This window comes from Sycon ciliatum, chromosome 1, assembly GCF_964019385.1.
Source record: "Sycon ciliatum chromosome 1, ocSycCili1.1, whole genome shotgun sequence".
Classification (NCBI taxonomy): domain Eukaryota; kingdom Metazoa; phylum Porifera; class Calcarea; order Leucosolenida; family Sycettidae; genus Sycon; species Sycon ciliatum.
This window is the reverse complement of record NC_088643.1, coordinates 85,155,601-85,181,090: the sequence shown is the minus strand read 5'-3', so window position 1 is coordinate 85,181,090 and position 25,490 is coordinate 85,155,601. Positions and strand designations below refer to the sequence as shown.

General features: G+C 48.3%; 2 protein-coding genes across 3 annotated transcripts in view; one reads left to right on the top strand and one right to left on the bottom strand.

Annotated features, from left to right (window-relative positions):
* LOC135806018 (myoferlin-like) overlaps positions 1 to 25,490 on the top strand; it is a 74,082-nt gene that overhangs the window by 31,211 nt on the left and 17,381 nt on the right. For both annotated transcript variants that reach the window (XM_065320149.1, XM_065320150.1), the window contains 17 exons: positions 618 to 715; positions 971 to 1,087; positions 1,429 to 1,537; positions 2,157 to 2,359; positions 2,587 to 2,693; positions 7,552 to 7,645; positions 8,393 to 8,503; positions 8,833 to 9,000; positions 14,104 to 14,247; positions 14,980 to 15,060; positions 15,240 to 15,319; positions 15,724 to 15,838; positions 21,309 to 21,417; positions 23,237 to 23,367; positions 23,457 to 23,642; positions 24,818 to 24,866; positions 25,355 to 25,432. In XM_065320149.1, the coding sequence (XP_065176221.1) occupies positions 618 to 715; positions 971 to 1,087; positions 1,429 to 1,537; positions 2,157 to 2,359; positions 2,587 to 2,693; positions 7,552 to 7,645; positions 8,393 to 8,503; positions 8,833 to 9,000; positions 14,104 to 14,247; positions 14,980 to 15,060; positions 15,240 to 15,319; positions 15,724 to 15,838; positions 21,309 to 21,417; positions 23,237 to 23,367; positions 23,457 to 23,642; positions 24,818 to 24,866; positions 25,355 to 25,432 (1,980 nt within the window). The remainder of the gene's footprint in view (positions 1 to 617; positions 716 to 970; positions 1,088 to 1,428; positions 1,538 to 2,156; positions 2,360 to 2,586; positions 2,694 to 7,551; positions 7,646 to 8,392; positions 8,504 to 8,832; positions 9,001 to 14,103; positions 14,248 to 14,979; positions 15,061 to 15,239; positions 15,320 to 15,723; positions 15,839 to 21,308; positions 21,418 to 23,236; positions 23,368 to 23,456; positions 23,643 to 24,817; positions 24,867 to 25,354; positions 25,433 to 25,490) is intronic.
* On the bottom strand, positions 2,889 to 7,122 carry LOC135806019 (uncharacterized protein K02A2.6-like). The gene has a single exon (XM_065320151.1). It carries the CDS (start codon positions 6,934 to 6,936, stop codon positions 3,274 to 3,276), a length of 3,663 nt encoding a protein of 1,220 aa, XP_065176223.1. The 5' UTR covers positions 6,937 to 7,122; the 3' UTR covers positions 2,889 to 3,273.

Sequence of the window (25,490 nt, the reverse complement as noted above, 5' to 3'; positions counted from 1 at the left end):
CCCATGGAATGCTCTTCCAATTGTGTTTTTGAAGTCTATTTCTCCAAAAAGCAAGCCATAACAAGAATAGGATTCGGCCAGGTTTTGCCCCCCAAAAATTTGAATTGGGGAAAAACCATGAAAATCCAGGCCGTTCACTCCACTTGCAGAACAGTACATTTGCGGTTCGAACCCCAGTTGAGGTACCTTTTTTGGACCCTTTTTCAAGTTTCGAATCTCGCGGCACTGCACAGTGTGCCACAAAATCGTCAAATACGGGAGCTCTCCGGAGCCAGCGCTCATCTTTTTCTGAATGGACTGTAGTACCTAGTGTCACTCGATTCGTCCCTGAAGTCAAACCTTGGTGCCCTGTCAATGGGAGCGGAATCACTTGTTTTTGAACCTTTGCGCCGCCTAGCCCCCAGAATACTGGGGTCAGTTGAGGACAAGTTCTGCTTGGTCCTCTCCGTGTATCCTGGTCATAGCTGTTGATAAAAGTCATAAAACCATGTTCACTCTCATGCATCACAATTCATACTACAGTGTACCAGGTAAGCTTGCAGACAGCCTGCCGATTGATTTTTTGTTGTGATTCTGCTTCCACGTGCATACTTTCTTGCTGGGTACGACCCATGTAGGTTTCTTGCCCACTTTTGGGCCTGCTTGGGTGAATGTCTATGGATCTCACAGGGAGTATTCGGCCTTCAACCAGTATTCCTACCTCGATGATGGATCTGTAAGCTACGCATGATGACAACAGCAGGCCGAGTATTGCTCTTGTTATTCACTTAAAATACTGAGAGCTGCCGTTGGCACAGAACTCACTCATTCCTTCCTACTTCTGTTGTGGGTATGCTGGCATGATAATGCATGTATGTGCCCTATTAACACCACTGCGAAGGAGTCATACATGATTGTTGTGCCATATTGGACAGTTCTGTGTGATCTGGTGTAGCTGATTGTGGCTGTGAATCACTGTATGTATGTGCAGCTCGAGGGGGTTGCCTATCGCGGCCGACTTCTTGTCGAAGTGGAGTCCACTGTTGGCAAATACCCAGATTCAGCCAAGCCCATGCCCATTGAAAAGACTGATGTGGACCGCGTGGAGGTAAGACCTGTAGGGTGTTGACCGTGCATCTACTATCCTAGAGTGGCCAGTCGGGTATTTGTGTGCACTATGCTGACCATAGCTTTGGCCATTGCAGTTACCAGAGGGGCTGAGCGGACGAAAGTTACCAGAAGGGTTGAACGGACTAAGCACATAGCTCAAGACTGCTCTGTCTCTAAGCTGCTGGGCTCTTTGAAGGGGCCGTGCTGCTTCTTTCTAAGCTCTTTCGTTTTTCTGACTGAACTCCCCATTAGGCTACTTGCAGTGGTATTCAATTCTTGTGTTCTGTCTGTCCATGTTCCTGTCTCGGTGCTTCCTTTGCTGAATGAACCTTCACACAGAGATACTTTATGCTGCCTCGCAAGTATCAGCTACGAGCTGCATTCTTGGAAGCTACACTGATTCCGGAGACATTGGCTGGTTCAGCGGTCTCTTTTGAGGTCAGCATTGGTAAGCACACGTGAGCGCATGTTCTCTAATGTGGACATGGGACACGGGGATCATTTGGTTGTTCTTTTCTAGTACTATGGGCTATACATGTAGTGGTGTACATGCAATCCCACAACCGGTGCATCCAGTCCAATATCATATTTTGAGAGTTGAATAGCAGGATTGGACTCCCGCAGCACACACAGCTCCTGTTGTACTACACTTCTGCAATCATTTTCACTCTCAAAGACTTCAGACTTGTGCGTTGTCCCGGCAAGTTTTGATTGGGTATAAATGGTTTACAATTGTAGTTTTGTAATGTTGGTGGATGATTTGCAGAATCATGAAACTCAGAGTAGCCACTGAGCTGTTTCCTTAGCGAGCCATTGTGCTGCATTCTGTGAGAAACTTGGATCATATAACTGTTTTGAAGTACTTCGAAGTATATTTACACCATGTTTAACAGCCAAGCCAGTTTGTACAGATTTGGACGTGTGGCATTCATTTGGAATCTTCTTAATGGTAGTATGTAAGCCAGAAGGGAATGGTTCAGTCCGTTGCAGACTATTGTTGGAGATTACTGGTGAATATAGTCGCGGTTTGAATGCGTACAGCGTATATACAAATTATTTGTGTGCAGGAGTCTATGGTAATCTGAGTGATCAGAGTCTGCCGCAGTCCACATCAGTTACGCAAGGCACACACCCCGTGCCCTATGGCAACTCCTTCTACTACATTCCTTGGGGTCAGTCCAAGCCGTGTGTCAGCGTGGAGGCTCATTTTGAGATCATCGAGGACAGAATTCACGGACTGAATCTCTTGCTGAGCACATCGGAGAGACTGGTAAGAGGCAGAGTGCCACTTGTTGTCTCAACGTACAATACTGGATACTAGTAATGTCTCAACGTACAATACTGCATACTAGTAATGGTAACTTACACTAAGGCGTGCCAAGGGTGCAGTGTTGCCTGACAGCATCTGCTTTCATTGTGACCATGGCTCTGGTAGTTAAAGTGGAGGTGTCTATGCCTGGTGTGTTCAATTTCTCATGCTCTGTGCCCCCACTGCAGAAAGCCAACATTGCTCGCATTCGTCACATGCACCAAGCTCAGGCTGGTACGCGTGAGACAGCCCGTGCGTTCATTGACCTGCTCGATGAACTGATGAAAGACCTGAGGTATGATGCCTGCTGTGTCGACTGTGCACCTGTCCATCACAAGGAAAGGTGGTAGTCTTGGATGAGTGGTCGCATTATTGGTTGATCTGTTTTAGGTCTTTGAAGCAAATTTTCTCGAAGCCACTCAAAATGCCACGATTTCTTGTGCGGGATTCGTATCCATTTTTATTTTCGCAATTATCTCTTATTACCTGTTGTGTCATGTACTGACATAAGGAAGTCGTTTATTTTACAGACAGATGAGTGTAGATATAGTGAAGAGTCAGGGAGGCCATGCCCAGCAGAGCATGGTATCGTGCGTAGCACGGGGGTAGTGAGAGGTCACGTACCGTCTATACATGGCGACAGGCAGGGGAAGGACTATGCCGTGAATGGGTGAAAGGATAACATGATACAGGATAGGACATCTCCCCCTTTTTGAAAAAAAATTAAAGAGAGCAAAAACACAACAGCTGGGAAAAAAACTGTTATGGAGAAAAGGCAAGACAGATACATGTACGGGTTGTACATAGCCGGGCACATAGAACAGAACTATGCAATGTGCGGGAGAGCAATAGCAATAGCATGAAGCCAGAGAGAGTTATATGGTAGCGATCAATCTCTGCGGTGGCTGGATGTTGTTGCGAGCACGGAGAGTTGGCTGTGACGTAGGCACAGGCTGTTGTTGCGGGACTAGCGCGGCCGGTGGTGGTACTGCTGGCACCGGTCCGGGAGGAGTCACTGGCTGGAGCAACTTCACTGCACGGCGGTTTCGGCGCAGAAGACCGGATGAGGTGGCGATGTTGTAGGAGCGATTGGTGAGTTGCTCAACCACTGTACCCTCGCGCTTGTCGTCGGCCCACACTTTCGCTCCCAGTGGCAGAGGGGAGAGCGACTTTGCTGCGAAGCGTTGATCGAAGTGATCTTCTTGCCGATGCTTAGCCTCCTGCTCCTTGGCCCGGAGAGCGGTGATGTCTGGCCAGGAGGGTTGCAGGAGATCAGGTGGGCACGGAAGATTGGTGCGGAGCCTGCGGCCGTACAATAGTTCGGCGGGCGAATAGCCGTTGGCCAGGGGTGTGGAGCGATACGCTAGGAGGGACTGCTGTAGATCACCTGGCGCACGGATGAGTCGTTTGGCAGTCTGCACGGCGCGTTCTGCTTCGCCGTTGCTTTGAGGATGCTTCGGGCTGCTGGTCCGATGCGTGATGTTGCACGACGACATAAACTGTGCAAAGGCGTCGGAAGCGAACTGTGGCCCGTTATCGCTGACGAAGATGTCCGGATAGCCGTGGGCAGCAAATACGCTCTTCAGATGAGTAATGACGGCCCGTGACGTAGTCGATGAGAGACAAGCGACATCAATGTAACGGGAGAAATAGTCGACGGTAATCAGGTACTGGCGGCCGTCGACATCACAGAGATCCGATGCGATACGCTGCCACGGACGCTCGGGGAACGGAGTTGTCTGAAGAGGCTCTGGAGACTGATGACGCTGGTTGATACAGGTAGTGCACTTGGCGACGTACGCCTCGATGTCGGCAGAGATACCTGGCCACCATGACGAGAAGCGGGCACGGGCTTTACTCTTCGTGACACCTTGGTGACCATCGTGCAGCTTCTGGAGGATCTCAGGCTGTAGCACGGACGGAACAACCAGGCGAAAGCCGTGGCACAATACACCTTGCATGTGAGACAACTGGCCTCGCTCACGATGGAACGGCTTGATGTCGTCAGGGACGGTAGCAGGCCAGCCATGGATGACGTAGCGCATCACACTGGATAACACGGGATCTTCAGACGTAGCCTTGGCTAGGTCGGCGAGAACGGATGGACTTGTGAGATCTTCGGCAGTGGTTGATAAAACCATGCCGATGTCGTCTTGCAGAACGTTGTCAACTGATGCCGATGCTGGCGCTCGTGAAAGCGTGTCAGCCACCACCAGATCCTTGCCGGGAACGTGTATGGCATGGACTTCGTACCGGAGGAAGCGGAGCAGCATTCGTTGGCATCGGATGGGAACCTTGTCCAGGTCTCTGGTGTTGATCAGTGGCACTAGCGGCTTGTGGTCCGTCTGCACAATGAACCTGGGAGCGCCGAAGAGGTACTGGTCTAACCTCTCGCACGTCCACACCGCTGCGAGGCATTCCTTTTCGATCTGCGCGTAGCCTTGTTCCGTCTTGGTCAGGGAACGGGAGGCGTAGGCTACTGGGCGCCAGTCGCCATCGTGCTTCTGGAGCAGAACACCACCAATGCCATAGCTGCTGGCATCGGCACTGACCATGATGGGACGCTTGGGGTCATAGTGCACTAAGCACGGGGCTGAAACGACGAGCTCTTTCAGCCGACGGAACGCGTCCTGCTGCGGGGAGTCCCAGAACCAATCAGTGTCGGTGTGCAGGAGCTGACGGAGGGGCGCTGAGATCGTAGCCAATTCCGGGATGAATCTGGCGACGTAGGTGAAGAGACCTAAGGCACGGCGAAGCTCAGGAACATTCGAAGGCTCCTTGAGGTCGTCAATGGCGGAGACTTTGCTGGGGTCGGGTTTCACACCGGACCCGCTGACGATGTGTCCCAGGTACTTGACTGATGACTGCTTGAGGTGGCATTTGTCGGGGTTTAGAGTGATGCCTGCGTCGGCAAGGACCTGGCGCGTTGTGTCCAGCCGGTGGTCGTGTTCAGCTTCGTTAGCGGCGTGGACCAGAACGTCGTCCATGAATACCTCGGAACCTTTGACATGGGAGAGGAAGTCCTGCAGGCGTCGCTGGAAGATTTCCGGTGCAGAGGTTATACCGAATGGCATCCGGAGGAATCGGAACCGACCCACAGGCGTGATGAACGTGGTCAGCTTGGATGCAGACTCCGTGAGAGGCACTTGCCAGAAGCCGCTGTTGGCATCCAGCGTGGAAAAGACAGTAGATCCGGCGAGCCTAGCCAGTGTGTCCTCAACTGTCGGAAGAGGGAAGTGCTCGCGCTTCACGTTGCCGTTCAGCTTCTTTAGGTCTACGCAGATCCGTACGCGACCATTTGGTTTACGAACCGGCACCATAGGAGAGCACCAGTCAGAGGGACCCGTTTCCCGGACGATGATGCCCATTTCCTCCATACGTGCGAGCTCTTCTGTGACCTTGTCCTGTAGAGGCAGAGGCACACGGCGGGCAACACCACAGTGGTACGGCGTGGCGTCGTCCACGAGCTTGATATCAGCTGGGGGCCCAACCATACAACCGATGGGCTGTGCTGGCTTGCTGGTACACGATTCTGCTGCATCTAAACGCTGGATCAGGCGAAGTCGGAGGCAGTCTCTGCGACTCAACAGGTTGGTAGATCCAGGACCATCGATAACTACGATCTCCATAGAGAACAGTTCACTCTTGTGCATGGTGTCTGCAGTGAACTGACCCTTGATGGATAGAGGTGCACCAGATGGACCAAGGAGTTTGGTAGCGGATGGTGTGAGTACAGGGCGTTGTACGAGATTCTGATACGTGGAGTGCGTGATACATGATACATCTGCACCTGTGTCGATCTTGAATATCAAATTTGTCGAGCAAACAGGCAGACTTACTGACCAGGCGTCGGTGGACTGGGAAGGACTGGCGTTGGATGACAGCTCTGCAACACCACCCATGAATGGCGACGGGGACGCGAGCGATTCATCTTCGACAGCTCTGGCACCACGCGTGGTTGCTGGAGTGGAAAGACAGACGGCGGCGAAGTGGCCCTGCTTGCCGCATGAATTACACTTGCGACCAAACGCAGGACACGCAGAACGGTTACTCTTGTGCGAACCAGCGTGGCCACACCACGGACATGTTGAAGCTGCAGTGCCGCTCTTCCTCTGCGTGGACGGCGTTAGTGCAGGCTTCGACGGTACGCCGCTGCGCTGGCGGTGACTCCTGGCATCTTGCTGCTTTCCTCCAAAGCGGGATGCAGCATTGACCTGCGGCCTGGCGGCTTGCGCTGCAACGTCTCCGGAAATTTTCTCGGCCTGCCTGGCCCTGAGAACTGCGTCCGTGAGGGTGAGTTTTGCGGGCTCAATCAGCTGCAGCTCCTTGGCGACTTGACGATCCAGAATGTGAGCCATGAGGCGATCTCGAATTCTGTTGTCCTTCTGGTCACCAAAGTCACAGAACTTCGCTGCTGCGTGAAGTTTCCGAACAAATTCTTCCACGGACTCTCCTGGAAGATGGACGCACTGTTCGAAAATGGTCCTCTGGTGAAACACGTTCAATGCTGGCGTAAAGTAAGCGTCCAGCTTCGTCATGACCTTGTCATACTTGTCCTCGTCTCCAACGGTGTCGAATACCAGTTGATCGAAGACAGTTTCGGCCTCAGGGCCCAGCGAGTAGAGCAACGTAGAGATTTGCACTTTCTCGTCTTTCGCGTTGAGCTCTGAGGCGAGGCGATATCTCGCAAACCGGCGTTTCCAAGCCGGCCAGGCATCTGGAATGGAGAAATCAAAGTCTGGAGGCGGCGCGAACTTGGCCATTTCTACTCGAAGTGTAGACCTGGTTGACTAACTTCTGACACCATGTTGTGTCATGTACTGACATAAGGAAGTCGTTTATTTTACAGACAGATGAGTGTAGATATAGTGAAGAGTCAGGGAGGCCATGCCCAGCAGAGCATGGTATCGTGCGTAGCACGGGGGTAGTGAGAGGTCACGTACCGTCTATACATGGCGACAGGCAGGGGAAGGACTATGCCGTGAATGGGTGAAAGGATAACATGATACAGGATAGGACATTACCGGTATAACAAAATTCTGATTCCTTGGCTACCCAGTATTGTGTACATCATTTGGGTTCTAGTATGGGCACCTGTCTCACTCAGTCTGGATTTTCTTTCTCTACTCTTCTGGTTGTGTGTGTTCACATAGTTCTGAGGATCGTGTCCTTCCGGAGCCGACGAGGAGGAATCCTATTGTCACCAAGTTGGATTTCCTCATCTATGATGTTCGCAAGAAAGAAGTTGTGAGAAGATCTAATATTCATTTTTTCGGGGGGTATATCTGCTGAACTCTGCCGTCAAACCACTGAACCGCAAATGGTTAACCATCTATACCTGGGAAGTTCAACTGGTGCAGTCAATCCATAATCATTACACCTTTGAGCGGCACGATGCCATTGGGTTGGTGAAGGGCCATGACCTTAGCATACATCTTTTCACTGTACAAGTTCTAATACTGTATGGTCTTAGGTCTAATTCCTTTACCTGACTGTTAATGAAGGTGGGGCACTCTGTGTGTGTGTGTGTGAGAGAGAGAGAGAGAGAGAGAGAGAGAGAGAGAGAGAGAGAGAGAGAGAGAGAGAGAGAGAGAGAGAGAGAGAGAGAGAGAGAGAGAGAGAGAGAGAGAGAGAGAGAGAGAGAGAGAGAGAGAGAGAGAGAGAGAGAGAGAGAGAGAGAGAGAGAGAGAGAGAGAGAGAGAGAGAGAGAGAGAGAGAGAGAGAGAGAGAGAGAGAGAGAGAGAGAGAGAGAGAGAGAGAGAGAGAGAGATGGGACGCACACATGTTCAATGCCAAGAGACGGCGCTTTCTCTTACAATAGGTAGAAGATAGGGAATTCAGCAGGCAACTCCTTTTCTTCTCTCCTGTCGTCTGTATATGTAGCTGCTAAGCATGCATGGTCATATACAGCTTGGTTTTATTGTGAATAATATACTATTCCTGTTGTCGTGTAGAATGCATGACCAGGGGATTGTCTATCTTTGCTTCTCTCAGGCTGACATTCTGCAGGGCATCAAGAAACTGAGAAAGTCCGCCACTGACCTCGTGTCTGCACTTCTGGAAGTGGAGTTGTTTTCATCAAGACTCGATGGTCTGGCCATTGAGGTACATGCACCTTCTGTACCGCTTTGTTTCAGATTAGCAGAAATTGTTAAAAAAAAGACAGTCATACTGTATGTCTGCACCTTTAAAGCCTTGGCCTTATATTCAAAACCCCGCTGTTTTCCTAGCTATTTTAGATGCAAAATGACTCACCCTCTACACCATGCCATAAAATTGATAAAAGTCAAAGTCCACACAGAAATTTCAATCTAAATCCACTTGTCCACGTGTAGTGTTCTCAATTATTCCGAAAGTGGAATGCATAGCTAATGTTGCTGTGAGCTGAGATGATCGGTCTATTTTATTCTTGTAACATGCATTTCATTATGTAGGGCCAGAATTCAATTCCCGACATCGTCATATCTATGCTGCTTGGCAAGAAGCGAGTAGCGTACGCACGCATTCCGGCTCATGAGGTCATGTATGCACACAAGGATGGACAGAAGTGGCACGAAGCATGCGGCAAGAACTGCTCCAAACCACAGACAATTTACATGAAGGTAAGACAATAATTCAGACAGTGCTTTATAAAGATTCTTTTACTAGACACTGACCGAAAGTAGTCATGTTTTGCTGCGCTCAGCATCCCAAGGACAGTAAAACGTGTCTCTTCACCTCAGCTTCAAAAGTCCAACACATCCACTGATAAGCGCAGCGCCCACCCCCCCCCCCCCCCAACCCCTACTTTGTTGGCATGCCCCCCTACTTTAATAGCACGCCACCCTACTCATTTTCGATTTTTGTGTTTTTTCAGTTCACACAACGAACGTGCGGCCTCGAATCGATCGTTCCGGGTGCTCGTTGTGCCCGTGCGTTGCATTTTGTGTTTCAATGCAATAGTGGAACATGGAAAAAACGGGCTAACTGTTAGTTTTCCCCTGCCCCCCCCCCCCCCCCTACAGTTTTCCTGGCTATAACCCTGGAATGGAAAGGATATGCTGGAGACGGTGAACTACAGTTTGAAAACGAACAACAAAGGCGAATGCTTGAAACTGTGTATGATTTTCGATCTATGTCTCAGACAAGTATGTAAGTACTGTTGCTTTGTAGGCTCAATCAGAAGCTAAACTCATGGCCAGTCCAGACTGAGCGACGTCCTGTGTCCCAGACCCATCTGATGGGGGTTGACGCCCTGATCCCTTGCATAATTTCATCTGGATTCCCTGCGCCATTTCAGCTGGATCATCAGGAATGGGGGGGGGGGGGGGGGTATTGATGGCCGGATCCCCTGCACAATTTCAGCTGGATCATCAGATGGCGCACTGTAGTATACCATTGGTGCGTCGAGAGCCTTTAGCTCCTCACACTCCTCTGAGAATTCAACTACGTCTTCAGGATGTGCAGCACTGTCCGCAGCTACACCAGCTTCAGCAAGACCAATCTTCCACCGTACATCGTGTTATTGTTTGCTGGGTGGCCGGGTCCCAGGCTGACTGGGTGGCTGGGTCCCAGGCTGACTGGGTGACCGGGTCTCAGACTGACTGGGTGGCAGGCTGACTTGGTAATCTGTAAGCAATGCAGCCTGTTTATGTGCTTATTTAGGGTCGTTAAGTTAAGCTTTGAACGTGCGGATCATCAACGAATTAACCACCTTCTGTAACAGGAGGCGTCGATAGTTTGACTTAAAAAAACATCAAATAATCTCGGCATCGTAAGGCCGAGTAACTATTAAATGAGCCGTCAGATGCGAAAACCGACCTTATGGGAAACACTGCACAGTGCAGAAAAATGCACTTGAAAGTTGGCGAGCTTACGCTCTGGTGTGCCTGGACAACCAAGCTACAAACCTTCGTATTTCAGTCAAATATCGGTCTTTCGGGACAATCCAAGTATGTAAATCGAAGAGAAAACTCCAAAGAATCCAATGCAGCAAGCGCGATTGCGGCACGATGCTGCGTTCCCCAGCTGCGAAGCCTGCAAGATACGTCACGGCACTTTGCATTTCTACGTGCAAATCAAACGATCCAGACCCGGGGTTTCCCCCTTTTCAAGCGACCTACGATCTCGGCAACAGGCTCACACGTCTTGGAAGCTCTCAGTGCATCTTCACGAAAAAAATTGGGCGTCCTGGGATAATGGAGATGGAAATGGCGAGCTAGTTTCGTGTGACGGCGCAAGTCCAGCGCTGAAGCGATGTCTGCAGCTTGTTGCGCTGGTGCTGTGCTTTATTTGCTATCGGATTTGGGCCCAACGGGTTGCTCGTCGCCAGAGCTTTCCAGAAAGCCCAAGTTTGTGGAAATCGGTCAAAGGAAACAGGAAATATTCTACAAAGTAGGTGAAACAATTGTTGGTATTTCACCCAAAATTGAGATGCAATTTGAAACGGTCTCCTATTGTAGAGGCTATAACTTTACTTCCCTTGGTCCAAATCAACTCTAGTTTTTTGCATACGACTCTTGATGCTCCTGGCTTTCAGATAGTATCACTAAACCAAATATGAATTTTTTCCCATAAGGTCTGTTTTCGTATCTGACGGCTCAAATGTACTTGGGGCAAGAAACAATGCCGACAAAATTCAGCTGATTTGCAACTTTGAAATAGCAATTGAGAACCAATTCCAATTGTGCAACTCTTCCATTTTATGACACGGATAGTTATCCACAAGCAAGACAATCTTGTTTTTGTTTCGGAGGCAAAACTTAGCATTCAGGTCACTACTCTGTTCTTTTCACTTTCTTTTGCCTGGAGGAGATAGACGCTCAATAATTTAAAAAACTTCTTATGTTTGGTAATTGTGGAAGCTTATCTCTTGGTCTGGCAGCTCAAAGCCTATATATAGGCTTTGGTTTTTGTTGGTATTTTAGGAGTTTTTTTATGACAAAAATGTTATGTACAGATGTTATTTAGGGGCCATCCGTAAATAATAGATATTTATTTAGAAACGAAAACTAGTCGTTTAGGGGGGAGGGGGTTGAGCGCCTGTTCGTTTCTCGAAAAATATCGATGTACATTTTGCATGTGTGAGCATGTCCAGAAAAAAAGACCAAAATATCGATACTATACCATTTGTATGTGTTCGTTTCTCAGGGAGAGGGGGGGGGGGGGGGTTGAAGAGAAACGACTAGTTTTCGTTTCTAAATAAATATCGGTATTTACGGAAGGCCCCTTACAAGTATAATATGTACAATTGCTTCACTGCTTGATAGCTGAGCATCAAACCTCATCACTTGTGCCATTCCTCAAAGCAATCAGATTGAAGGCCGACATTACATGTGCCACACTCATAATTGGTGCGTGAGCGCTTGTCATTGGCTTTGCACCTCACGCAATCACGCTGGGGGTTCTTTGCATTGCTCCCTTGAATTGACCGGATCATGTGAGAACCAATAAGGCGACTCTCTGGCTTGTCCATGGCGGCGTCTGCTGACCGGCGCCGCTTTGCCCCGCTGCTGCTGCTTCTTTCCTTTCCATGCGGTGTGCTGAGAAGCGATTCTGCAAGGTCGGCCATGAACTCGAGATGGGTCATGGGAGATGCTGCCTGTGCCTTCATGCCTTCTTTGTGTAAGAGGTAGGCATTGGTGGCAGCAGTATCCACGATCCAGTAAAAAATAGCATGCCACCACTTCATACATTTGAGACTGCAGCTGTAATAGCCACGGAGCTGATCAGCAGCATCGACGCCATCCATGAAGCAGTTGTAATCATGAATGACGTTGAGTCGTGTCAGCTCCACATCCACTGTGTGCGGAAGATGAGTCTCCGGGTTTACCTGGCAACGAGGTCGGGTGAAGGTGACCACCTCGAGGTCATGGTGAGCAGTGGTCATCATCGGTACAGGCTTTGCATCATAGTAGGTAAGTGCCACCACATTTCGCCTAGATGCTCATTTAACAGTGCCATGAGCCTGTCGTGCAGCTTGACCTGTTGGCGCCTTTTGCTTGACACAGTCTGGTATACGATCAGCACGAGCTGTGCACATGTACAGGTGGCTGAAAGCCAGAAGTTTCTCAGCAAGGAGAGCACTGGAGTACAGGTTGTCGACAAAACGTGAAACCCCTTGCCGGGTAGCTGCTTCATCAGCTGGAACACGGCATTGAAGGTCTTGCTCAGGCCAACCTCCACAGCACCTGGTTGGTCAAAGGTAAACCGAAAAGACCAGGTGTAGCCAGTGTCAGCATCGCATAGTGCGTAGATTAAAAATCCATCGCCAGCTCGTTTGTATTTAATTCGCGATTTGTAGGCGCATCTCCCACTGAAGGACACGTCCATCTCGTCCATGCTAACCTGCTTGCTGGGGGACAAAAGCTCCTGGGAATGCTTCAGCAGTCCATCCAGCCAAGGGCAAACCTTGTACAGGGGTCAAAATGCGGTGTGCCTCTTTTTGGCTCGGCAGCTCTGTCTGCCAGGTGAAGATATCGCTTGATCTGCTGAAAACGACGGAGGCTCATGGCACTCTTAACGGTATCAAGGCCAAACAACTTCTTAGAGGAGCTATAGAGAGGCATGCTGGGTATGGATGCAAGGAGTTGGTAAAAAGGATTCCCAGCCACACTCTCAGCTCTGCAGGGGTAATATTGGACCACTCTCTGGCATGAGCAGCCTCCTCAAGGCATACATCAGCAGCTCGTTGGTAAAAAATACAAATTTGTTTGAGCACACGCTACCTTCAGCATATCGTCCGTGGTGTACAACAAGAATAGGTTCAACGGTGAACTGATTTGCTCAGGAGACAGCTCCACTCGCAGGCCTGGGGTACCTGTGAACTCAGGCAAGTCGTTCGATGGCATCGTTTCACTCCATCCAATGTCAATTGCATGTTCCCGTCTATTATCCGTTCGGCTTGCTCCAGTAGCAGCGTTGTTAGTTGCTGGAGGAGGGGAAACAGATTCTTGTGGACTCGCCGGCAGTTCATCATTGCTCCCTGCTTCAACACCAGGCGCAAACTCTACATCACTACTGCTCCCAGTGGCTTCAGCAGCCCCAACCTCCATCCTCAAACCAAAGCCTATAAATAGGCTCGAACAATTTACACAATATCCGCCAACTGAATACCTCAACCTGACGAAACTACAACTTCCTTCTTCAATTTTTTTTGCCAAAACTGCCTGATATCGCCTGGAATCGCTTGGACGCCATTTTGGCCATGTGCAGTTGTTTCCGTGGTAACAGGGAACAGGTAAACTGCGCGCATCAGCTCCAAAGCCTATAATAGGCTTTGCCAGACCAAGAGATGATTGGCCAATGCCAGTGCTGTCTAGTCTTTCCTTGCTATGGATGAGGATGCTTGGAAATAGTAACCTAGCACCTCAGCCTTCTTATCCGCACTAGGACAAGCACGGGGCTTCGTAGCAGGCTCGAACGACACGGCGGATCCAGAGAAGACCGGCCAGCTGTGTCAAAAGTGACCAAAGAAGAGAAAACAAACCATTTTTTGGAGCTCTGTCAACCACGTGCACCTGCACGCCCTGCATGCGAGACACGATGTGTCCGTATAAATCATGTACATATGGTAGGCCATGTCACGTGCATTCATTATGATATGTATGACGTCGGCAGTGTTCACAGAGCGGAGATGAGGTTGATGTATGGGCGATGTATGTCGCATGTGTGCGTGTGGGCATGTGGGCATGTGTGCGTGTATTTGTGCTACACCTGTCCTACAGTGGCCTTCCAAGAATGATGGGTCAGCACCAAACTATCAGGTTGCCTGTCAGCTGCGGATTGGCGTGTGGCTTGGTCTGAATCAGTACAGCAATGACTGGCTACGCGGCCAGGACGAAGGAGAGATATCTGTCTTTGCTGAGACTGTGAGTAGCAGTGATTCTTTAGAATCGTTACAGAGCAAATATAGTGGAACGCACGCTCTTTCCTGATGGCTGGAGGTAACAAGTTAGATGTGTGATGGAGACGTCAGCTCACCAATTGACCGCGTAATCAGGGATGGTAGCGATCAGGTTCTTTATGGCAATGGTATAATTTGTGTGTTGGTGTGATTGTTTAGCACATCATGTGAGTGCTAAGGTTGAGTGATGAGTTGAAGGTCACAATGTGTGGCACAGCATCACTGGCAAGAGGCACTTCAATATCAGTTTCTTTCTATTTCTCTTTCGTGCGTGCTAATGAGGTACCGTCGTCACACTGAATGCTAAGACTCACCGGTATGGACCTTAAAAAAATAAAAGAGCCATCTGTAATGGATTGACTCTACACCGATGTTGGATGATCTGTTTCTCGACACCTGATTCGCCCGTCTTTTTGTGGCAGACACATTCTCAATAGATGATATGCCAAATAACGTGCAACTAGACTTGAGAGGGCATCGCACACAAGTTGCATACAAATTATACTACAATGTGTACATGGTAGGCCCTGAGCTCTGCAGGAATGCAAGTCACAGGTAACCGTACAACTTTGAACTTTGTATGCAACTTCCCTGCAATGCCCTCTCAAGTCTAGTTGCATGTTATTTGGCATATCATCTATTGCTGGTCATCTGTCTTTTGTGTCGTTCTTTCTGTGCTATCTATGTTTTTGTTCAGTACGAGAATGAAGTCAACTATGGCTTTGGATGGGGCACTAAGGGTCTCTTCATTCCTCCCTGGTCGAATGCCCATGGAAGTGTAAGGCCAATAGGGCGGTGACTGTATCTTGTCCTGTTAGCACCATGCCCATGGCACTGGCGCACTTGTTTTTGGCTGGAAGCGTCTAGTACGGTTAACTAAAGCATGCACTTCTGTAATTTCTACTTTGGTATTACTTTGGTCTTATGTTATCCTGTATGCTGCTTGTCCATGTCAAGGTGGCACTGGAGCAGAACAAATTCATGCCACCAGAAGGCTGGAACTGGAATGGAGACTGGTTTCTCAATCCAGAACTCAGGTTAGTCATCTTGCTCTGCTATTGGAAACAAGCGCATACAGCCAAGTGTACAGCCAAGTGTTGCCCCGTTCACCATTTGTTTTCACATGTTTTGGACTTTGGACTTTGGACTCGGCTTGAACATTGCCGTGGATAAATCTGGAAATGAGAAAAATATTTCGAAAAGTCCTACGGAGGATGGAGCGTATTGTGTTGTCGTGGGCTTCCATTAGCTCAGTGCTAATAATCCTCTGAGTGCCAGCGTTTTCCACAGTACACGTACCATGCCATGCCGAGTCACAGGGCGTCTTATTTGGCAAAGCACCTTTTTCAAAAAGCAGGGCCTGGTTCTACGCTGGTGCTGAATATGTTGATGCCTGATTGTTGCTGTGAATATGAATCGTTGGTTTTGACTGTGCATGCAGTGCACCGGTCAATCCAGACTCTGGCAAGTCCGAGTACATGGAGGACATATTTGAGTATCAGCAGCGCATTGCCGGAACTCAGTGGAGTCATGCCACCGTCTCTTGGGGCAATGTGGTGAGTTGTGGCACTTGTACATAGGAAACAGGACACTCCGATTTGTTCACCCTTCCTTACATACTCAATCTGTACATTTAGATATTCAACCAAGGCCTCGTTTACACGACAACGATTGAAAAACGTTTTTTGTCAAAAACGTTTTCAAAAGAATACGCTTCCACAGATTTTGATAAGAGCGTGCACACGACAACGCTGAAAAACGTTTCAAACGAAAAACGGCCTTCAATGTGTTTTTCAATCGTTTCCGTTTCGTTCTCGTGTACACGGCAAAAACGGGGTTTTTTCACTCACAAAGCAACTGTTCAGTACGTGGGGTAGTGGTCTACCAGAGCAATCACACTCACCACCCTAGTGGTTTTCCAGAATTGAGTAGAAGCGAAAAACCACACTCGCAGCCACATAATAGATAAATAGCCGAAAAACATCTAAATCCATCAAAGAACCGCCAGCAAGCGGGAGAAAAGGCCGTAAAATCAAGTGAAACAGCATGGCCAGTGGTGAGCATGGGTGACTGGGCAGCAGGGGAGCGCCTGAAAACAATGACTCCCTACATTCCTAGCCGCGACCGCTCAACCGGGCTAGAGGAAAAACACGCCTTTCGGCCAAAAAACCTTTCTATTTCATTAATTCCTGCCCCGCTGTCAGTCGGACCCAAGAATAGAGACAGCAAGAAATGGTATGTAATAACCAGTGTATGTAATAACCAGTGTATGTCATAATCATAAGCCACACACTTTGGCATAGAATATCAAGAAGAACAGCGGAAGACCCCCCATGAAACCAGGGTGGGTGGGCGGTCAACTTCAACTACCACGAGGAAAAACAAAGACCACGATGGCAGGTTCAACGGAGTTGCGCAGAACAAGAGCAAACGCATGAAAATATTTGCGAGTGAAAATACGTTTTGCACTCTTTTGCTACGCTCAGCCGTGAAAAAACAAAACGCTACCATGGAAATGCCAGAATGGTGTGGCGGGAAATAAGAAAAAAGTACTTCCAGATCGTCACACGCGCGCGCGCGCAGTCGAAGAGAAGTTTGTTCGGTAGTGTTCAATTACCTGAACAGGAAGTCCCGCTTTTCGCTGAATGTGCAAGCGTGCTGCGACGCAAACTATCAGTTCTCCACACAAAGTGAAGGGTAGTTGGCTGCAGCCAGATGTGACTAGGGTAGTTGGCCGCAGCCAGATGTGACTAGGGTAGTTGGCCGCAGCCAGATGTGACTAGGGTAGTTGGCTGCAGCCAGATCTGAACCGGGTAACTAGTGAGGTATGGAAGCAAGGACTGAGAACATAGTGTCTCAGATAGAATAGGTGTGCAAGCGGATAGCAGAAATAGGCCATGATGCAGAACCACTTGGGACCGTCAGATTAATTTTCCTGGACCAAGCCAGCCGGGAAAAAACCCTCGTGCCGACGGACGCAGTAGTGAGGGAAAAAATCGGGTGTATATCCCCAATGACGATTAGGCATCATGTAGGCATGGCAATCACATCACGGCAAAAAGGGATAAAAAAGCAATAATAAGATGCACAGAAATGGAGGGTGGGAGGGCAGGGACACTGGTGAGACTCAAAACTGACTGAAGAAGTCAGGAAAAGAAACAACAATACAGAACACACCAGATGCCATATTTGCAACTGAAAATGTTTCGCGAGAAATCATTTCTCGCCTATCTCGCTGTGCTCGGCCGGCGGCAAGATGCCACCCTGCAGAGCGACCGTGGTGGAAGATGAGGACCCCAGGGTTCTAGCCAAAGGGGGGTAGGGGGTCTCAGCGCCCCCCCCCCCCCCCTACTCTGTTTGTGCCCCCCCCTGTGAAAAATTGCCATACTACCCCCCCCCCCCCCCTCCTACTCATTTTCCGATTTTCGTGTTTTTCATGCATAGATGGTTCATAAAGGCACATTCAGTTGTCTGGGGTGAAGTCAGGGATTCGCCCCATACGTTGCATTTGGTGTGGCAAGACAATATTGGAAAGTGGAAAAATGGGATATAGGGTAACTGTTTCCCATTCCCAACCCCCCCCCCCCCCCTACTATTTCGACCTGGCTAGAACCCTGGGACCCAATACCAGTTTTTCTTCTCGGTGACCCTGCATATATGCAGGCGGCAGAAGCACACCACAGCAGCAGTACTCTGGGGCTTCAACTATGCAAGTCCAGATTGGTGATCGAATGTTCATTTGGAAGGCTGAAGGCCAGGTTTGCTGCATTGCGGAAAGCCATGGACATTAAAGGGGAAGTTAAGGCAAAAATTAAAATTTCACCAGTTGTAGTCTTCGGGGTGCTGAGTCGAATGGTCTTGGTCCGAGAAAGCTGAGACGCTCCCTTCCTACTTGAATCCCAATCGAACTCGCGCACTTCCACCGAAACTGGGTGACTGCGCCCTACTAGATGGGGACTTGTATGCAAAATGTCACTAAAAGCGCCATTTCGTTCTTATTAAAGCACGGATGACCGCAATTGGCCCATATGTTGTAGTCTTTTGGACGCTGAGTCGACTGGTTTTGGTCCAAAAAGGCTGCGATGCAGCGTTCCTCCTTTATTCCCAATCGAACATGGTTGAACAAGCGGTCACGTGCTCCTGCGTACACCAGTCACCTGGTCACCGTGGCTGCAGGGTACAACTTACTAGCCTGTTTGACCTTTTTTGGGTGCAGTCCTGTCACTCGAGTTGAACCTTGGTGTGAAAGTTGTCGCCTGCTGGCGTAGTGACGAGGTGATTTGGGCACCCAGGAGCACGTGACCTCTTGTTCAACCATGTTCGATTGGGAATAAAGGAGGAACGCTACATCGCAGCCTTTTCGGACCAAAACCAGTCGACTCAGCGTCCAAAAGACTACAACATAGGGGCTAATCGCGATCATCCGTGCTTTTATAAGAACGAAATGGCGCTTTAAGTGACATTTTGCATACAAATCCCCATCTAGTAGGGCGCAGTCACCCAGTTTCGGTGGAAGTGCGCGAGTTCGATTGGGATTCAAGTAGGAAGGGAGCGTCTCAGCTTTCTCGGACCAAGACCATTCGACTCAGCACCCCGAAGACTACAACTGGTGAAATTTTAATTTTTGCCTTAACTTCCCCTTTAACATGGACGATCTCCCCCATGTGATTTACGCTTGTTTCGTGCTGCACAACTTCTGTGAGTAGAATGTAGGGTAGAATGGCGAGTCACTGGCAGACGAGATTGATAGGAGGGTGATAGACTGTATACAGTAGTGGATGCCAATGTAGTATTCTTTATTTCTCCAGTCCCAAAACAACAAGAGTCCAGACTCAACTCATGCTTAGCCGCTAAAAGCCGGGAAGTCCGTTTCAGGCGCGTGCGGGAAGCGGCACATGCTAGATGCATAACCTAACACAATTGACTACTACAGTGTATCATGAATGTTTAGGGTGGCCAAGGAATGCCACAGCGCGTATGTAGACGTGGACACTACAGCGCCTAGACTAAACAAGGGACACAATTGAAGTTCACCATGCTTCAGTAAGGCAAACCAATCGGCTGTGAAAACTCTTCCTTGATAGCACAGACTCGCATGCATAAAGTCTAAAAGTAGGAAGAAAACTTCTAAACAACAACACATGTTACGCAGTGTCTAAACACAGGACGCTGACAAGTTACTTGGTCGAAGTAACGGAAAGAGTTTGCTCACATATGGCTAGGGGAACGAGAATGAGGTGATGTTGATGTGTTGAAACTCTGGTGGTGTCCAACCCCGTAAGACCCAGCCACGTCGTTCAATGGCTGAGAACACATACTAGTAGATGGAAACGCTGAATTCTGCATGGGCGAGCTGAACCCGGGCCCTTGTGTGAATGGCATCTGCTGCATTGGCCAGGGCTGTGTTTGCTGCATGGGCTGTGCAGAATTCTGTGCGACCGCCTGAGAAAGCAAGCGCTTGCTTGGCAAATCCAGCTGAAATGCTGGATGTCAAGGTCTCCAGATTCGCAGACATGGAAGCAAGCTGCTTGTTTGTGGCCTCTCTATCATGCTGCGTATTCTCCATAAATTTTCTTTTCAAATTCAACTCTTCCTGCGCCACCGCAATCAGCTACCGATCAGCGGGGAGTTTCCTCTTCAGGCGCCCATGCCGATGGTTCGTGAGCTGGCTTGTCAGAAGATTCCTCCGTTCGTGCACCGTGCTCTGGGACAGCAGATCATCAGCCTCAGGAGTGTCTAGAGTTGCCGATGCCTGAGGAGAAGAGTCATCATAAGGCGATGATGATTCACGCTCATGGGTTGCTGTATCAACATTTGATGCTGCTCCTTCTGCAGGATCGTCATCAAGCTGCTGGAAAGAAGATTCGATTCCTGTTAATATCTGATTAGTTGCTTGCGAGCCACCCCGGAGCTTTTCGCAGAGCTCAAAATAGAGCAATACCACTCTGCCGTGCCCACTTCGCCTTCCAGAATCAACCGCCTGCCGATACTTGTTACGGATAGACTTTATCTTCGTCGTCATCACTTGAAGTTTTAATTCATCTCTGCACAAGCAATCAATATGATTAAAGGGACACGAGACAAAACAATAATCAATACCAGACCAATACAGCAGGAAAGTGCTCACCTCAAAGTAATTGTGTACAAGAAATAAGCTGAAAAGTAAAGCAAGGTATTTTGCACTGCGAATGTCTTCTATGTTTTGTCCAAGCATGCATAACTATTAGTACACCTTGCTATACATGTACATATATATATACTGCAAAGAATACCATGGTTATTGGACTGTAAATATGCTCACAAACAAAAAGCAATGTTTTCACTGTTCAACAGCGGCTTTGCCAGGAGAGGGGGGATGAAGCTCTTACCGTGTATGAGGCAGATCCTTCATGTCCGGTCTATTCCGCGTTTCCTCCGCAGTCTCCGGCAGCTTCTCCTTGAGCAGGGCCAGACTGTCTGCATACTTTGTCCAGACGCTCTCCCAGTCAACACTCTCTATGGTCCGTTGTGTCTTGTACTCAATTGCAACAGAAAGGAGCAAACACACCTGGAATGTTTCTCCTACTGCTGGTGCTCTTGGCATGATGGCGATGAGAAAGCGAATGACGAGGAAAAGATAGCACGGAAAAATCGACGTGAAGATACGGAGGACACACAAAAAGGCAAGCTGCGTGAGAATGGAACCAACCTTTTCCCAGTTTCCACCGCACCAGTTTGGCACCACGTGCGGAAAGGGAAGGTGAATACCGAATTTCCCGCTCTAAACATGCCGTCGCCAGGCCAACCTATTGCACGTGACCATTGTGCGCCGAAAAACTCCGAAAAACGCGTTGCCGTGTAAACACCTAAAAACGCTTATCGTTTTCATGTACACAGCAAAAACATTTCGAACACGGAATGGAAACGTTTTTCGACCGTTGTCGTGTAAACGAGGCCTATGTAGCGAGTGTCTTTGTACTGTCTGCACCTGTAATACTGTGCAATGGTTTGTACTTTTTGTGCATTCTGCCCATGGCATGCGGCTAGAGAGGTGAAACTCTTGCTGGTGGCAGAGAGGACATCCAGATCGGTGACGAGTGGGAGTGGAAGGATCCCAAGTGGAAGATTGACAAAACCCGTGTCTGTGACGAAGGAGGTAAGCCAGTGGCTGATTTTGAAGAGTTTAGATGCAGAACACGACAAGCGCCAAATTTGAGAAATTGAGATCAGCGTATTCGTAATGCCTAAAGGCAACTTCATGCAAAATTTCACATTCAAAATCTGACTATAAGTTGTAGAACCACTTCAAAAATGTTGGCCAAATATAGATTTAGATACAAACCCACATAAAATGAATCTTTTTTTGGTCAATATTCGAAAAGTGAGGAAATGGATATGTCGCGTTTTGCTTCTAAACTCTTCATGTGTTTCTCTGTATTTGGCACGTGTAGTCATTGCTGCTCACCGTCATTAACTCCTTCACCAACCTGGCTTTGTTTGCCTGTATGACACATGTACAATGTAGTGTATAATTATGTAAAGATTGAAGATTCTATAGGTACCAGTTGTCTGATGATTGGCGAATGGCATGAAGCTAGTGGTGACAACGAGTCGGAAGTATGATTATTATTATTATTATTATTATTTTAAAACGAAGGTAAGTTATGGGTCGCAAATATCCACGCAAACACACATCCAGTCATAATAAGGCACTTGTCATAAGTATCCGAACGTTTTCGGTCCCTTCTCATCAAGGATTATACAGGGAATGGCTCAAGCTGGAAAGACTAAAACTTATATAGCGTAAAGATAATTAGATAACAACACTCGTGACAAGGTGGAAAATTATCAAGTTTAGCACGACACAAAACTCGAAGGAAAATAATAATAGTGACAACAACATAGTGAGCAAATTAAGTTACATTGTTACCACCTCGACGAGGAGTAACACCAAACAATTGTAGCGACAACACATTTTCTTTCTGTACGCAAAGTTCAGGATCTAACTTACGGATATACAAAGCTTCTAACACAGCCAAATGTAACGCACATCTACCACGTGACAATATTGAGAAAACATTATCACTGTACAACTCACGACAATTGGTACGGGCTGACAGATGTTGCTTGATTGACGAAGTGCGATTCTTAGCTCCATTGGGTGTTGTCTCCTCCAATGTCCCGTCATCTCGCCTCTTCGTGGCATCACCACTATCTGTCTCTTCGCGTTTCCGCGGCCTTCCACGTTTCTTGACACTAACCGTTGGGTGCGCGATACCCGGTGTCCTTTCCGTTACGTCTCCTCCATTGCGGATTTCTATTGAGCTTCTTACTCCAACTTGTCCGGTGTCCGATATTGAGGTTAGTTTTCGCGGTCTACCACGTTTTCGAATATTGACTGTTGTTGTCACTTCCGTTGTCGTTGTACGTTCGTCCTCATCAGTCCGTATTTTCACTTGGCTTCTCGTCACCCTTTCCGACGCCGACAGATCCTTTGTAAAACTTGATAATTTTCAATGACTTGATAATTTTCCACCTTGTCACGAGTGTTGTTATCTAATTATCTTTACGCTATATAAGTTTTAGTCTTTCCAGCTTGAGCCATTCCCTGTATAATCCTTGATGAGAAGGGACCGAAAACGTTCGGATACTTATGACAAGTGCCTTATTATGACTGGATGTGTGTTTGCGTGGATATTTGCGACCCATAACTTACCTTCGTTTTAAAGTATTATCCGCCTCCGACCTCTTTAAAAAAATTATTATTATTATTATTATTATTATTAGACACAATATCATAGCAAGTGACAAGCATAGCTAATGCAGGGACAGAATCCCCTGAGACAAGGGCGTTGAGCCAGCCACAGCAATAGTAAGATAGGAAAACAAAGCAAATATTAATTAAAGCAAAAATGAGTGGAAAATTACAAAGAAAAACTATTAGTGTTATGTTTATGCTGTTCCTTGTCAACTAGGCTATCAGTACACTTTGGACCCAAGTTTGGCCACGTATGTGCCGATCGAGAAGACCTATCATCTGTGGAGACGGCGACGATGGGTGCGCACGAGAGCTCTGGTTGCCGGCGGGTCTGACCAAAAGAAGAAGGTGAGTTCAGGCATTTTACGTAGCAACTGAACAATCTCACGTTTTCACTCCCATCTTGTGTTCTATTCTTGACACCGCGTCTGCATTAGGACCAAGATGAAGAGCATATGAAAGAAGGTTGGGAGTACTCTCACAGCTTCAGTGGTTCTTTCCATGTTGGCAAGAAATTGTTTGACAAGTGCCGGCACCGGCGATGGCACCGCAAGGTTGTGGCTGCAAAGGATTCCGACGCGACATTGGCGTCGCCAACTTTCTATTTCAATGACCCTGAGAAGGTAAGCAATCACGTTCTGCAGACAGTGCCAGGAAGCGAGAGATTTAGGGCAGTGCAACTAACGCAGATTTGGGGTAATCTGGAATCAGTGGGCTCGTGAAGTGAAGCTTATTACTTACAAGGTGGCTGTGACCACCAGCAGCCATTTTTTGTTTGCATCTTTTTAAGGTTTTTGTTCAGGTTATGCAGATTGCATGGCACCCGACTCGTTATTATTCATTTCAATCACCAACACTCCATTGAGTCAGTCTTTTAAACTGCATTTGAAAAAAAGAAAAAGAAAAATCCACCAATTTGTCTGCCCTGGGTGATCATCAGGATTGATACCCATAACTGTTATTGTATGTTGAGGTTAGTGGCAGCACATGAATTTGAAATTTGTTGTCTCCCACACTCCCACACTGCACACTGCCACACTGCCACACTGCCACACTGCACACTGCCACACTCCCACACTGCCACACTGCACACTGCACACTCCCACACTGCACACTGCCACACTGCCACACTGCACACTGCCACACTCCCACACTGCCACACTGCACACTGCACACTGCCACACTGCACTGCCACACTGCACACTGCCACACTGCCACACTGCACTGCCACACTGCACACTGCCACACTCCCACACTGCCACACTGCACACTGCACACTGCACACTCCCACACTGCCACACTTCACACTGCCACACTGCCACACTGCACTGCCACACTGCACACTGCCACACTGCCACACTGCACTGCCACACTGCCACACTGCCACACTGCCACACTGCCACACTGCACACTGCCACACTGCCACACTGCACACTGCACACTGCCACACTGCCACACTGCCACACTGCCACACTGCCACACTGCCACACTGCCACACTGCACACTGCACTCCTAAGCCGACCTTTTACATGTATGCAGTGCACTCACTGACTTCCACCATCCAACCAACTGCAAAGCGTTTTTCTGATATTGAGTAGATAGTTGATAGATTCTCCTTTACTGGCATTATATGGAGGTAAAATTTGAAATGTTTCTCTGTAGATCTTTGAGGAATAGCCTTCTCAATTTCCATTCTTCCAATGGTAGAAGGCTTGTCACAGAAATCTACTGTCCTTTTTTTTTCGATCACCAAGGGTGGGCCTATCATGTGACTTTGTTCTGTTTTCTTGCTCTGCAGGGTATTGCCGGTCACCAAGAAACACCCCGGATGTTCATGCGCTTCAAAGGTATTGCATACACGTATCCCATGCACGATCACCCATTCTGTAAGACATATCAGTGTATAAGCGGTATGGCTATGTGCACTTATGAGCTCTCTTGGTTGTACACAGTTTGTCTTTCAACGATGTCTGAGAATAACACGCGCTATTTCCTTGATTTCCGAGACACCCTTCTGTAGTAAACTTTGCCTCAAATAGGCAAATACTTCTATTACGTCTGCTCTGGTCATTCCATGATCGTGGACGACACGAGGTCGATGAAGCTGCAGTTCCACCAACTGCCTGTGTCTTGGTGTGATGGGCAATGTTGACAATCTTAGATCTGCCCGGTTGATGTGGTAACTCATGACACAACACAACATGGCAGTCCTTCCAATGTACAGCGTACAGTGTATGTACAGCTTACGGCCATCATGGACGCAACTGCCTCCTGTACGTATTAACGCACGTTTCCCCATGGGTGTATGTTTCATTTACGTGCATGCTGTATGCAGAACCTCACCGCTACCAGCTGCGTGTGTACCTGTATCAAGCAAGAAACATCCGCAGTGCTGATTCCACTGGCTTGTCTGGTAAGTAGCAAGTTGATGACTTTTAAAGTGTTTAGGAAACTTCACTTCTCAACTCCGA

Excerpts from the sequence above, each read along its gene's own strand:
- LOC135806019 (XM_065320151.1), bottom strand. The coding sequence starts at position 6,936 with ATGACGAAGCTGGACGCTTACTTTACGCCAGCATTGAACGTGTTTCAC.